Raw genomic sequence first — 15117 nt, 5'->3', positions numbered from 1 at the left:
GCCGACCCCAGACCGGAGGAGGAACGCTGACACCATGACGGGCTCCTGCGCCGATCCCCAGCACTCGGCGGCATGAGAAGGAGCAGATACTGCGAGATGTTACAATCCAGACGGGATCCTTCAGATTTATCCTCTGCCTCTCTGTGACAGGTAGACAATGATGGCCGCCTCCTGCATTCATCACACGGCGTGTTTACCCCTCATCTGTATGGAAAGTATCTGTCACCATCCGTCATCTCATCATGGCTTGCTCCTGTTTACCATCCGCAGGATTGTTCTTCCATGTTCCAGTGAATGTGCCTCACAGTGCACGAATGTAACGGGAAATTGTCGGCCCCTTAAGGGTCATTGTCACAGGCCGGTGATTGCCCCAAGAAAGCTGCATCCCAACACTGCACTTGTAGTGCATCGTCCAAACGCCAGAATGATGACTTCTCATAAAAAACAATGTTATCAACTCTCCTCCTATCATTATGTGCTGGGGAACGATCGCAAAAATGGCCGTTCTCCCCACATACTGCTTGTGTGTCATTATTCTGTACCCCAAGTGTCATCACAGAACACGGGCAATCTGGGTACAGGATACTGACACTGGGGTTGCAGGATACTGACACTGGGGGTGCAGGATACTGACACTGGGGGTGCAGGATAATGACACTGGGGGTACAGGATAATGACACTGGGGGTACAGGATACTGACACTGGGGGTACAGGGTAATGACACTGGGGGTGCGGGATAATGACATTGGGGGTACGGGATAATGACACTGGGGGTACGGGATAATGACACTGGGGGTACAGGATAATGACACTGGGGGTACAGGATAATGACACTGACACTGGGGTTGCAGGATACTGACACTGGGGGTGCAGGATAATGACACTGGGGGTACAGGATACTGACACTGGGGGTACAGGGTAATGACACTGGGGGTGCGGGATAATGACATTGGGGGTACGGGATAATGACACTGGGGGTACGGGATAATGACACTGGGGGTACAGGATAATGACACTGGGGGTACAGGATAATGACACTGACACTGGGGGTACAGGATAATGACACTGGGGGTACAGGATAATGACACTGACACTGGGGTTGCAGGATACTGACACTGGGGTTGCAGGATACTGACACTGGGGGTGCAGGATAATGACACTGGGGGTACAGGATACTGACACTGGGGGTACAGGGTAATGACACTGGGGGTGCGGGATAATGACATTGGGGGTACGGGATAATGACACTGGGGGTACGGGATAATGACACTGGGGGTACAGGATAATGACACTGGGGGTACAGGATAATGACACTGGGGGTACAGGATAATGACACTGGGGGTACAGGATAATGACACTGGGGGTACAGGATAATGACACTGGGGGTACAGGGTAATGACGCTGGGGGTACAGGGTAATGACGCTGGGGGTACAGGGTAATGACACTGGGGGTGCCGGATAATGACACTGGGGGTGCAGGATAATGACACTGGGGGTACAGGGTAATGACACTGGGGGTCAGGATGATGACACTGGGGGTACAGTGACGCTGGGGGTACAGGATAATGACACTGGGGATACAGGGTAATGACACTGGGGATACAGGGTAATGACACTGGGGGTACAGGGTAATGACACTGGGGGTACAGGGTAATGACACTGGGGGTACAGGGTAATGACGCTGGGGGTACAGGGTAATGACACTGGGGGTACAGGGTAATGACACTGGGGGTGCAGGGTAATGACACTGGGGGTGCAGGGTAATGACACTGGGGGTACAGGGTAATGACGCTGGGGGTACAGGATAATGACACTGGGGATACAGGGTAATGACACTGGGGGTACAGGGTAATGACACTGGGAGTACAGGGTAATGACACTGGGGGTACAGGATAATGACACTGGGGGTACAGGGTAATGACGCTGGGGGTACAGGGTAATGACACTGGGGGTACAGGATAATGACGCTGGGGGTGCAGGATAATGACACTGGGGGTACAGGGTAATGAGGTGTGAGGATCTAGTGTACAGCATCTTGTGATTGTGTGTTATGCAGCGGTCGCTCGTCGTCTGGCCTCTTCCATGTGATTGTGTGTTATGGAGCGCTCGCTCGTCCTCTGGCCTCTTCCGTGTGATTGTGTGTTATGGAGCGGTCGCTCGTCCTCTGGCCTCTTCCGTGTGATTGTGTGTTATGCAGCGGTCGCTCGTCCTCTGGCCTCTTCCATGTGATTGTGTGTTATGGAGCGGTCGCTCGTCCTCTGGCCTCTTCCGTGTGATTGTGTGTTATGCAGCGGTCGCTCGTCCTCTGGCCTCTTCCATGTGATTGTGTGTTATGCAGGGGTCGCTCGTCCTCTGGCCTCTTCCATGTGATTGTGTGTTATGCAGCGGTCGCTCGTCGTCTGGCCTCTTCCATGTGATTGTGTGTTATGGAGCGCTCGCTCGTCCTCTGGCCTCTTCCGTGTGATTGTGTGTTATGGAGCGCTCGCTCGTCCTCTGGCCTCTTCCGTGTGATTGTGTGTTATGGAGCGCTCGCTCGTCCTCTGGCCTCTTCCATGTGATTGTGTGTTATGGAGCGCTCGCTCGTCCTCTGGCCTCTTCCATGTGATTGTGTGTTATGGAGCGCTCGCTCGTCCTCTGGCCTCTTCCATGTGATTGTGTGTTATGCAGCGCTCGCTCGTCCTCTGGCCTCTTCCATGTGATTGTGTGTTATGCAGCGGTCGCTCGTCCTCTGGCCTCTTCCATGTGATTGTGTGTTATGCAGCGGTCGCTCGTCCTCTGGCCTCTTCCATGTGATTGTGTGTTATGGAGCGCTCGCTCGTCCTCTGGCCTCTTCCATGTGATTGTGTGTTATGCAGCGGTCGCTCGTCCTCTGGCCTCTTCCATGTGATTGTGTGTTATGCAGCGCTCGCTCGTCCTCTGGCCTCTTCCATGTGATTGCGTGTTATGGAGCGCTCGCTCGTCCTCTGGCCTCTTCCATGTGATTGCGTGTTATGCAGCGCTCGCTCGTCCTCTGGCCTCTTCCATGTGATTGTGTGTTATGCAGCGCTCGCTCGTCCTCTGGCCTCTTCCATGTGATTGCTTGTTATGCAGCGGTCGCTCGTCCTCTGGCCTCTTCCATGTGATTGTGTGTAATGGAGCGGTCGCTCGTCCTCTGGCCTCTTCCATGTGATTGTGTGTTATGGAGCGCTCGCTCGTCCTCTGGCCTCTTCCATGTGATTGTGTGTTATGCAGCGGTCGCTCGTCCTCTGGCCTCTTCCATGTGATTGTGTGTTATGGAGCGGTCGCTCGTCCTCTGGCCTCTTCCATGTGATTGTGTGTTATGGAGCGGTCGCTCGTCCTCTGGCCTCTTCCATGAGATTGCGTGTTATGGAGCGCTCGCTCGTCCTCTGGCCTCTTCCATGTGATTGTGTGTTATGGAGCGCTCGCTCGTCCTCTGGCCTCTTCCATGTGATTGTGTGTTATGGAGCGGTCGCTCGTCCTCTGGCCTCTTCCATGTGATTGCGTGTTATGCAGCGGTCGCTCGTCCTCTGGCCTCTTCCATGTGATTGTGTGTTATGCAGCGGTCGCTCGTCCTCTGGCCTCTTCCATGTGATTGTGTGTTATGCAGCGGTCGCTCGTCCTCTGGCCTCTTCCATGTGATTGCGTGTTATGCAGCGGTCGCTCGTCCTCTGGCCTCTTCCATGTGATTGTGTGTTATGCAGCGGTCGCTCGTCCTCTGGCCTCTTCCATGTGATTGCGTGTTATGCAGCGGTCGCTCGTCCTCTGGCCTCTTCCATGTGATTGTGTGTTATGCAGCGGTCGCTCGTCCTCTTCCATGTGATTGCGTGTTATGCAGCGGTCGCTCATCCTCTGGCCTCTTCCATGTGATTGTGTGTTATGGAGCGGTCGCTCGTCCTCTGGCCTCTTCCATGTGATTGCGTGTTATGCAGCGGTCGCTCGTCCTCTGGCCTCTTCCATGTGATTGTGTGTTATGCAGCGGTCGCTCGTCCTCTTCCATGTGATTGCGTGTTATGCAGCGGTCGCTCGTCCTCTGGCCTCTTCCATGTGATTGTGTGTTATGCAGCGGTCGCTCGTCCTCTGGCCTCTTCCATGTGATTGTGTGTTATGGAGCGCTCGCTCGTCCTCTGGCCTCTTCCATGTGATTGTGTGTTATGGAGCGGTCGCTCGTCCTCTGGCCTCTTCCATGTGATTGTGTGTTATGGAGCGGTCGCTCGTCCTCTGGCCTCTTCCATGTGATTGCGTGTTATGGAGCGGTCGCTCGTCCTCTGGCCTCTTCCATGTGATTGCGTGTTATGCAGCGGTCGCTCGTCCTCTGGCCTCTTCCATGTGATTGTGTGTTATGCAGCGGTCGCTCGTCCTCTGGCCTCTTCCATGTGATTGTGTGTTATGCAGCGGTCGCTCGTCCTCTGGCCTCTTCCATGTGATTGTGTGTTATGGAGCGCTCGCTCGTCCTCTGGCCTCTTCCATGTGATTGTGTGTTATGCAGCGGTCGCTCGTCCTCTGGCCTCTTCCATGTGATTGTGTGTTATGCAGCGGTCGCTCGTCCTCTGGCCTCTTCCATGTGATTGCGTGTTATGCAGCGGTCGCTCGTCCTCTGGCCTCTTCCATGTGATTGTGTGTTATGCAGCGGTCGCTCGTCCTCTTCCATGTGATTGCGTGTTATGCAGCGGTCGCTCGTCCTCTGGCCTCTTCCATGTGATTGTGTGTTATGGAGCGCTCGCTCGTCCTCTGGCCTCTTCCATGTGATTGTGTATTATGGAGCGGTCGCTCGTCCTCTGGCCTCTTCCATGTGATTGTGTGTTATGGAGCGGTCGCTCGTCCTCTGGCCTCTTCCATGTGATTGTGTGTTATGCAGCGGTCGCTCGTCCTCTGGCCTCTTCCATGTGACTGCGTATTATGAAGCGGTCGCTCGTCCTCTGGCCTCTTGCATGTGATTGTGTATTATGCAGCGGTCGCTCGTCCTCTGGCCTCTTCCATGTGATTCCGTGTTATGCAGCGGTCGCTCGTCCTCTGGCCTCTTCCATGTGATTGCGTGTTATGCAGCGGTCGCTCGTCCTCTGGCCTCTTCCATGTGATTGTGTATTATGCAGCGGTCGCTCGTCCTCTGGCCTCTTCCATGTGATTGTGTATTATGCAGCGGTCGCTCGTCCTCTGGCCTCTTCCATGTGATTGTGTATTATGCAGCGGTCGCTCGTCCTCTGGCCTCTTCCATGTGATTGTGTGTTATGCAGCGGTCGCTCGTCCTCTGGCCTCTTCCATGTGATTGTGTATTATGCAGCGGTCGCTCGTCCTCTGGCCTCTTCCATGTGATTGTGTGTTATGCAGCGGTCGCTCGTCCTCTGGCCTCTTCCATGTGATTGTGTGTTATGCAGCGGTCGCTCGTCCTCTGGCCTCTTCCATGTTTTGGTGTCACCAGTGATCGGTTGTGGTCACAATTCCTGACTGTTTTGCTCTCTCTTTAGGGGAAGCTCGGGGTTCCAGGATTACCAGGCTACCCGGGAAGACAAGGGCCAAAGGTAAGGCGAGGTTCCTCCTGTGTAATCCTGATGAATACAGGACCTATAGATCCCTGGGCTCAGTGGCTCCAGATCACATTTACTGCTCCTCGTCCACACCACTAACTACATCATAGCAGCAGATGGAAAGTGTCCTCCGCTCCATGCACACAGCGGGGCGGCGTTCTGCTGGGCATGCTGGGAGTTGTGGTTGGCCACCGGCTGTAGAGCGGTAGATTGCAATGTCCAGGTCGGATTTCATTATTGCCGTCTCCATCAGTCCTGGCCCCGGTTGGGCTCGCACGCTACCCTCTGTGGCTCAGTATATATTGGAGTGTGGGGCGACATGCAGACATGAGCCCTGAATCTGCTCTTAACCACTGAGCCAGGCACGATGTGTAAACCGGTCCCAAACGTTCCCCGTTTGTCACATTTTGGATTTTTTTCTGAATGTTTTTAGCTATATTTAACCTCTTCTTCTCCTGTTACTTGAAGGGGTCGATCGGATCTTCCGGTTTTCAAGGCACAAACGGAGAGAAGGGCACAAGAGTAAGTAACGTTATCCCTGACACGAGACGCACCCGTCCCCCCCGAGCTCGGCTACACCTTCTCATTACCCCCGTGCTTATATCTTGGCACTGGGGATCCGACACTTTCCTTCGGGGGCTTTACACACAGTTTTTGATCTCTGAGCTCCGGCTTCTACAATAATACGAGGGGATATCCAATCTAATAATGTGCGGAGCTGGTGGCAAAAAGCTATAAAGAATTAGTGTTGGATGTCACCGCTTCCTCGCGGTCAGATTTACTTGCACGCCGACCGCAGGAAGCGGATTATTTGTAATAAGGTGTTTTTGTTGGACATATCCGCAGGCTGGAAGGAGAGGACGCTCCTCGGCATATTCAATGTATTCATAGGTTTATTTTTTCTTTTATTTAGGGAACCCCTGGCAAACCGGGTCCAAGGGGGCAACGAGGTCCAACGGTAAGATCCCACCACCCTATGTGTGCAGAATGTTACTCCTAATTTGCGCTAAGGCCTTCACTGATCTCCATGTTTTATTGTCTCTGAAGGGTCCACGTGGTGAAAGAGGTCCAAGGGGAACAACAGGAAAGCCAGGCCCCAAGGTGAGACCCCCCATCCATGGAACGGGCAGCCCCCAAATGGCAAACTGCTCTGCCGCTCCTAAAGATCTCCCACTATCTCCTTACCGCCTATATTCTCTAAGGATCGGGCTGTAATGGTCGTCGTCCTCGCTCGGAGCTTGTAGAACGATGGATTCTGATCTGTGTTCTCTTCTACAGGGTAATTCTGGAGGGGATGGCCCCGCCGGTCCTCCTGGAGAAAGGGTAAGATGTGGCGCTATCACTACCGAGTATAGTAAACTAAACCGTGAGGATTCCCAGTGTGATAACCATGAATGGTCAATGTATGAGCACGTGGCACAAAGGTCTGAAGACCCGGGCACTCGGGAAGCTTCCTACCTGCCTGACTGGTGGTCACGGGGCGCCTGCCTAGTGCCGGAAGAAGAAAGCTGCCTGCAATGGGGCCTGTGCCTGCATATACGCCTTAGTTACAGGTTGACATAGACACCCCCCCACCCCCTATAAAGTTCCTAATTATGTAAAAAACATACATTGGGGGTGTTCTGAGAAGGTGATTGAATCTGGTCTGCTAGAGGGTAACATCAGAGTAGGGGACCCCCAGGAGCTTGTCACCACTTTTCCGAGTCCCCCAAGGCCGTATGATCATCACTCAGCGGCCTCCATCCGGACATAGGACATTTATCTTCTATCGGATGGATGAAGGAGGTTGATGCCAGTGTACAGGACACATAGGACCATGCCATAGGACGCCCCGGTGTAGACGGTGCCCTGTAACCCCCCTGCACATAGTTGAGGGCTTCATCGTGGAACTCTGGGAGCAGAAGACCTCTCCGGCAATCTCGGTGTACCTGTCACTAATCCGATTAATGTTTGATTTAGCCTGGAATGTAATAATCCCATTCAGCAGAGAGCCCTGTTGTGGGGTGTGAGGCGGAGGTTGGTGTGCATGACGCCGCAGCGGCGGGGCTGATAGATCCTGTGCCAGCATGGTGCCCGGTAAAGCTGCCGCGGGTGTTGTCAGACGTTCTAGCTCTTAGAATGGGCAGTTTGAGTTCCGGTCCAGGACTTGGAGCCACTGATTGCACATGGTTCATTTCTGCAGGCCGCATTAACCTGACATCCATGATTCCCGCGTCCCCCTCCCCCCCTCATGCTTGCAGCCAGCTGTATCATTGCGCAGAACAAGCCGCTGCTTTCCATTAGTCTAGATCCATCGCTTTATGGACTAGAAAAGGAAACTCAGAACTGCCGCCCATCTGACAACACAGGGATAAGAGCCGCATGTCTTACCCAGAATGCCTCCTTCATCGGCTCCATAGATCCGGTCACACCGTGGCCGGCTCTGGCTTGTAGTTCCAGCTTTCAGAAGTAGTTTGGCAAATGCATGTGACCGGCAGGACTGATACAACGGGCGACAATTGTAATCTAATGCAAGTCATGTCATCACAGGGACCGCCCGGACCTCAAGGACCCACTGGATTTCCAGGACCGAAGGGCCCCCCTGTAAGTAAAGAGCAGCGTCCGTGGTTTGGCCTCGGGGAAGAGATAGAAGGTGCAAAAAACGAGTATAAAGCACAGAGCATTGTAATAGAGCACAGAGCATTGTAATAAAGCACCGAGCATTGTAATAAAGCACAGAGCATTGTAATAAAGCACAGAGCATTGCAATAAAGCACAGAGCATTGCAATAAAGCACAGAGCATTGCAATAAAGCACAGAGCATTGCAATAAAGCACAGAGCATTGCAATAGAGCACAGAACATTGCAATAAAGCACAGAGCATTGCAATAGAGCACAGAGCATTGCAATAGAGCACAGAGCATTGCAATAGAGCACAGAGCATTGCAATAGAGCACAGAGCATTGCAATAGAGCACAGAGCATTGCAATAGAGCACAGAGCATTGCAATAGAGCACAGAGCATTGCAATAGAGCACAGAGCATTGCAATAGAGCACAGAGCATTGCAATAGAGCACAGAGCATTGCAATAGAGCACAGAGCATTGCAATAGAGCACAGAGCATTGCAATAGAGCACAGAGCATTGTAATAAAGCACAGAGCATTGTAATAGAGCACAGAGCATTGCAATAAAGCACAGAGCACTGTAATAAAGCACAGAGCACTGTAATAGAGCACAGAGCATTGTAATAGAGCACAGAGCATTGTAATAGAGCACAGAGCATTGTAATAGAGCACAGAGCATTGTAATAGAGCACAGAGCATTGTAATAGAGCACAGAGCATTGTAATAGAGCACAGAGCATTGTAATAGAGCACAGAGCATTGTAATAGAGCACAGAGCATTGTAATAGAGCACAGAGCACTGTAACAAAGCACAGAGCATTGTAACAAAGCACAGAGCATTGTAACAAAGCACAGAGCATTGTAATAAAGCACAGAACACTGTAACAAAGCACAGAGCATTGTAACAAAGCACAGAGCATTGTAATAAAGCATAGAGCACAGAGCATTGTAATAGAGCACAGAGCATTGTAATAGAGCACAGAAATTGTAATAGAGCACAGAGCATTGTAATAAAGCACAGAGCATTGTAATAAAGCACAGAGCATTGTAATAGAGCACAGAGCATTGTAATAGAGCACAGAGCATTGTAATAGAGCACAGAGCATTGTAATAGAGCACAGAGCATTGTAATAGAGCACAGAGCATTGTAATAAAGCACAGAGCATTGTAATAGAGCACAGAGCATTGTAATAGAGCACAGAGCATTGTAATAGAGCACAGAGCATTGTAACAAAGCACAGAGCACTGTAACAGAGCACAGAGCATTGTCATAAAGCACAGAGCACTGTAACAAAGCACAGAGCATTGTAATAGAGCACAGAGCATTGTAATAAAGCACAGAGCATTGTAATAAAGCACAGAGCATTGTAATAAAGCACAGAGCATTGCAATAAAGCACAGAGCATTGCAATAAAGCACAGAGCCTTGCAATAAAGCACAGAGCCTTGCAATAAAGCACAGAGCATTGCAATAAAGCACAGAGCATTGCAATAGAGCACAGAGCATTGCAATAGAGCACAGAGCATTGCAATAGAGCACAGAGCATTGCAATAGAGCACAGAGCATTGCAATAGTGCACAGAGCATTGTAATAAAGCACAGAGCATTGTAATAAAGCACAGAGCACTGTAATAAAGCACAGAGCACTGTAATAGAGCACAGAGCATTGTAATAGAGCACAGAGCATTGTAACAGAGCACAGAGCATTGTAACAAAGCACAGAGCACTGTAACAAAGCACAGAGCATTGTAACAAAGCACAGAGCATTGTAACAAAGCACAGAGCATTGTAATAAAGCACAGAGCACTGTAACAAAGCACAGAGCACTGTAACAAAGCACAGAGCATTGTAACAGAGCACAAAGCATTGTAATAGAGCACAGAACATTGTAATAGAGCACAGAGCATTGTAATAAAGCACAGAGCATTGTAATAAAGCACAGAGCATTGTAATAGAGCATTGTAGCAGAGCACAGAGCATTGTAATAGAGCACAGAGCATTGTAATAGAGCACAGAGCATTGTAATAGAGCACAGAGCATTGTAATAAAGCACAGACCATTGTAATAGAGCACAGACCATTGTAATAGAGCACAGACCATTGTAATAGAGCACAGAGCATTGTAATAAAGCACAGAGCATTGTAATAGAGCATTGTAACAGAGCATTGTAATAGAGCACAGAGCATTGTAATAGAGCACAGAGCATTGTAATAGAGCACAGAGCATTGTAATAGAGCACAGAGCATTGTAATAAAGCGCAGAGCATTGTAATAAAGCACAGAGCATTGTAATAGAGCACAGACCATTGTAATAGAGCACAGAGCATTGTAATAAAGCACAGAGAATTGTAATAGAGCATTGTAGCAGAGCACAGAGCATTGTAATAGAGCACAGAGCATTGTAATAGAGCACAGAGCATTGTAATAAAGCACAGAGCATTGTAATAAAGCACAGAGCATTGTAATAGAGCACAGAGCATTGTAATAGAGCACAGAGCATTGTAATAAAGCACAGAGCATTGTAATAGAGCACAGAGCATTGTAATAGAGCACAGAGCATTGTAATAGAGCACAGAGCATTGTAATAGAGCACAGAGCATTGTCATAAAGCACAGAGCACTGTAACAAAGCACAGAGCATTGTAACAAAGCACAGAGCATTGTAATAGAGCATTGTAACAGAGCATTGTAATAGAGCACAGAGCATTGTAATAGAGCACAGAGCATTGTAATAGAGCACAGAGCATTGTAATAAAGCACAGAGCATTGTAATAGAGCACAGAGCATTGTGATAGAGCACAGAGCATTGTAATAGAGCACAGAGCATTGTAATAGAGCACAGAGCATTGTCATAAAGCACAGAGCACTGTAACAAAGCACAGAGCATTGTAACAAAGCACAGAGCATTGTAATAGAGCATTGTAGCAGAGCACAGAGCATTGTAATAGAGCACAGAGCATTGTAATAAAGCACAGAGCATTGTAATAGAGCACAGACCATTGTAATAGAGCACAGAACATTGTAATAGAGCACAGAGCATTGTAATAGAGCACAGAGCATTGTAATAGAGCACAGAGCATTGTAATAGAGCACAGAGCATTGTAATAGAGCACAGAGCATTGTAATAGAGCACAGAGCATTGTAATAAAGCACAGACTATTGTAATAAAGCACAGAGCATTGTAATAAGGCGAGCCGCCGTACAACCCTTCAGCATGGCCTGCAAAGTAACTGGTTCTGACCGCCGTATTTCTTCCATTCCAGGGTCCACCAGGGAAAGACGGACTTCCCGGACACCCCGGCCAGAGAGGTGAAACTGTGAGTATATGGCACTGCTGTGCGTCGTCCTTACATCGGACTTCTGCTGGAGGTGTGATTGCTCCAGACCGTTCCCTGCAGATGAGGAGATGTCGCCCATTCATCTGCTGTAAGGCGTGTGCCTCCTCATCTACATGGAGGGATCTAAAGAAATCCCCCGACTTATTCCGGTGAAGTCAGAGTAACGATGATTTCCAGGGGCCCCACAGGAGGTACAATACCCACCACATCCCCTCCATGGTGCCCCTACAAGGTGACTTCTGGTGGGTGAATGTTTTCGGTGATGTGATGGGTGACTCTTCTTTGCTGCAGTGAATCTCAGACGTGGTCAGTCGATTTGCCCGGTCTATGGTAACGTTGGGCAGATTTTGGTTTGTCCACTGTTACCGTGCACTGAGGGAATCGTTTGCCGAGTTTGAGATTCACTTTGTGAATAGATTTGAACATTTCTGCAGCAATTCAGTCGTCTCCGGTTATCAGACGCGTGTGTCACTGCTCATCAGGGTCACTACGAGCTCCGAACACGCCGGATCCAGGGGCCAGATCCACTTACAGCTGCATATACAGCGACACCTGCACAGCATGGACACCCGCTGCCCCGGGCTGACGTGCTGCTCGCAGCCGCTGTCCACACAGATCTGTGCCGCCTGTGATGGCAGAGTCCTGGTGGTGGCGGATACAAGTTACCGCTGCTGAACTGCTCCATTCTAACATCGCATCATGCAAACAATATATATGCCCTACTGATTGCCCTTCCTAATCCACTGCTGCTCCGTGACCGCGCACGCTGCCGGAGACACGGAGAGGAAGCCGAAGATGACGTGTGGTCAGCCGAGCAAAGTGACCTCCATATGGTGCCATAAGGAAGGAGGGTCACAGGAGAATAATACAGGGGGTAACTCAGGATCACTAATGTATGTAAACAGTGACTGCACCAGCAGAATAGTGAGTGCAGCTCTGGAGTATAATACAGGAGGTAACTCAGGATCAGTAATGTATGCACACAGTGACTGCACCAGCAGAATAGTGAGTGCAGCTCTGGAGGATAATACAGGATGTAACTCAGGATCAGTAATGTATGTACACAGTGACTGCACTAGCAGAATAGTGAGTGCAGCTCTGGAGTATAATACAGGAGGTAACTCAGGATCAGTAATGTATGTACACAGTGACTGCACCCGCAGAATAGTGAGTGCAGCTCTGGAGTATAATACAGGAGGTAACTCAGGATCAGTAATGTATGCACACAGTGACTGCACCAGCAGAATAGTGAGTGCAGCTCTGGAGTGTAATACAGGATCAGTAATGTCTGTACACAGTGACTGCACCAGCAGAATAGTGAGTGCAGCTCTGGAGTATAATACAGGAGGTAACTCAGGATCAGTAATCTAATGAATGTACACAGTGACTGCACCCGCAGAATAGTGAGTGCAACTCTGGAGTATAATACAGGAGGTAACTCAGGATCAGTAATGTCTGTACACAGTGACTGCACCCGCAGAATAGTGAGTGCAACTCTGGAGTATAATACAGGAGGTAACTCAGGATCAGTAATGTATGTACACAGTGACTGCACCAGCAGAATAGTGAGTGCAGCTCTGGAGTATAATACAGGGGGTAACTCAGGATCACTAATGTATGTAAACAGTGACTGCACCAGCAGAATAGTGAGTGCAGCTCTGGAGTATAATACAGGATGTAACGCAGGATCAGTAATGTATGTACACAGTGACTGCACCAGCAGAATAATGAGTGCAGCTCTGGAGTATAATACAGGAGGTAACTCAGGATCAGTAATGTATATACACAGTGAGTGCACCAGCAGAATAGTGAGTGCGGCTCTGGAGTATAATACAGGAGGTAACTCAGGATCAGTAATGTATATACACAGTGACTGCACCAGCAGAATAGTGAGTGCAGCTCTGGAGTATAATACAGGAGGTAACTCAGGATCAGTAATGTATGTACACAGTGACTGCACCAGCAGAATAGTGAGTGCAGCTCTGGAGTATAATACAGGAGGTAACTCAGGATCAGTAATGTATATACACAGTGAGTGCACCAGCAGAATAGTGAGTGCGGCTCTGGAGTATAATACAGGAGGTAACTCAGGATCAGTAATGTAATGTGTGTACACAGTGACTGCACCAGCAGAATAGTGAGTGCGGCTCTGGAGTATAATACAGGAGGTAACTCAGGATCAGTAATGTATGTACACAGTGACTGCACCAGCAGAATAGTGAGCGCAGCTCTGTCGTATATAATAAAAGATTTTAATGTAAAATAAATGGAGTCCCTGTGTAAATGAAGTGTGTAGTGTGCAGGCTGCTCTTTAGCATTTCCTCGCTGTCTTCTCGGACACGGGTCAGTATATATCCGCCCTGTTCTGAGCTGTGTATGTGACATTGCACATTTAGTATCATGAATCCATAGTGACTATATATGACCCAGTATCCGGCAGGTAAGCTATAGGCGAGGTTTCGGGATTTCTTAGTCTGCCTGCTGCATGTAACAATACCTTTCCTCCATCTGCTGTTGTGTTTCCGGGGCTGTGGTAAGTGCGGCGCTTTCCCCCATCTTCTTGTTATTGGAGACAGTCCTGTTCCTTCTTGTGATCATGCTCCGCTCCTGCACATGTTGGAGCTGCTTAATATTCAGTATTAGAATTTGATGGATATGTTTTCTGTTGATTTTTTTTTTCTTCTCGAAATCTGGCTGACCGATGACCACGGGAGCGGACGTCCACCTACGTCTCTCTTCTACCCGATCTCACCTTGTTTATTCCCATTGACAGGGTTTCCAAGGAAAGACGGGTCCTCCGGGTCCCCCGGGTGTCGTCGGTCCCCAGGTACGTCAGTCCGGAGAGGCAGCAGCTGTCTGATAAAATCGACTTAATACGCCGCTGTAATTTCACACATCTCTCTGTAGCGGTGACATTCTGTGATCCCCGGCCAAGTCCTTCATCTCCGCACATTATCTGCTATCAGAAGGAATTCTGCAGAACAGGGATTCCTTATTCTCACATTCACTCTTACATATTAATAGATGAGGAATAAGATAGCTGTCACACGACATGAAGGACATGAAGTGCTAACATACGCCGTAGACGTCTACTCCGAACCTGCCCTAGTGCGAACGGCCTCCAATATCTATAACCTCTTCTAGGGTCCGACTGGAGAGACTGGTCCGATGGGTGAAAGAGGCCATCCAGGCCCTCCTGGTCCGCCCGGTGAGCAGGGATTACCCGGACTGGCTGGAAAAGAAGGATCAAAGGTGCGTTATTAATGCCTGTGCTTCTGCAGGAGAACCCCCCCCCCCCCCAAATAGCAGTGTAACCTCGCACATAAGCTGCCTAGCCGGAATCATCATCTAGCCGGGCGGCTTTCCACCCTTGTGTAGTGTCCGCACACTCGCTCCATTCGTGTGGATTACCAGACGTGGTCCGTGGACCACTGGTTATTGAATATATATTGTGTCTTTTCCAGGGAGACCCCGGCCCAGCAGGGCTGCCTGGTAAAGACGGACCTCCAGGTTTAAGAGGATTCAGCGGTGAACGAGGCCTGCCCGGTCCAATTGTGAGTAATAAATCAGCGGATTCTTCAGATATTCGACATCCACCGATGGCCACAATGTAACGGATGTGACCATGTTTTCTCCCCAGGGGGCTCTAGGATTGAA

At 49.7% G+C, this 15117-nt stretch overlaps 1 protein-coding gene across 3 annotated transcripts in view; it reads left to right on the top strand.

The window, feature by feature from the left end:
- The window catches only part of COL5A1 (collagen type V alpha 1 chain), a 399673-nt gene that overhangs the window by 351139 nt on the left and 33417 nt on the right, over positions 1-15117 (top strand). For all 3 annotated transcript variants that reach the window (XM_075324351.1, XM_075324352.1, XM_075324349.1), the window contains exons 31-41: positions 5463-5516; positions 5991-6044; positions 6436-6480; positions 6570-6623; positions 6801-6845; positions 8052-8105; positions 11386-11439; positions 14234-14287; positions 14605-14712; positions 14925-15014; positions 15101-15117. The exon at positions 15101-15117 is cut by the window's right edge and continues 37 nt beyond it. In XM_075324351.1, coding sequence (XP_075180466.1) covers positions 5463-5516; positions 5991-6044; positions 6436-6480; positions 6570-6623; positions 6801-6845; positions 8052-8105; positions 11386-11439; positions 14234-14287; positions 14605-14712; positions 14925-15014; positions 15101-15117 — 629 coding nt within the window. The remainder of the gene's footprint in view (positions 1-5462; positions 5517-5990; positions 6045-6435; positions 6481-6569; positions 6624-6800; positions 6846-8051; positions 8106-11385; positions 11440-14233; positions 14288-14604; positions 14713-14924; positions 15015-15100) is intronic.

Source organism: Anomaloglossus baeobatrachus, chromosome 9 (genome assembly GCF_048569485.1).
Source record: "Anomaloglossus baeobatrachus isolate aAnoBae1 chromosome 9, aAnoBae1.hap1, whole genome shotgun sequence".
Taxonomy (NCBI): Eukaryota; Metazoa; Chordata; class Amphibia; order Anura; family Aromobatidae; genus Anomaloglossus; species Anomaloglossus baeobatrachus.
The sequence above is the reverse complement of the archived record's forward strand: the minus strand, read 5'-3'. Positions and strand labels throughout refer to the sequence as shown.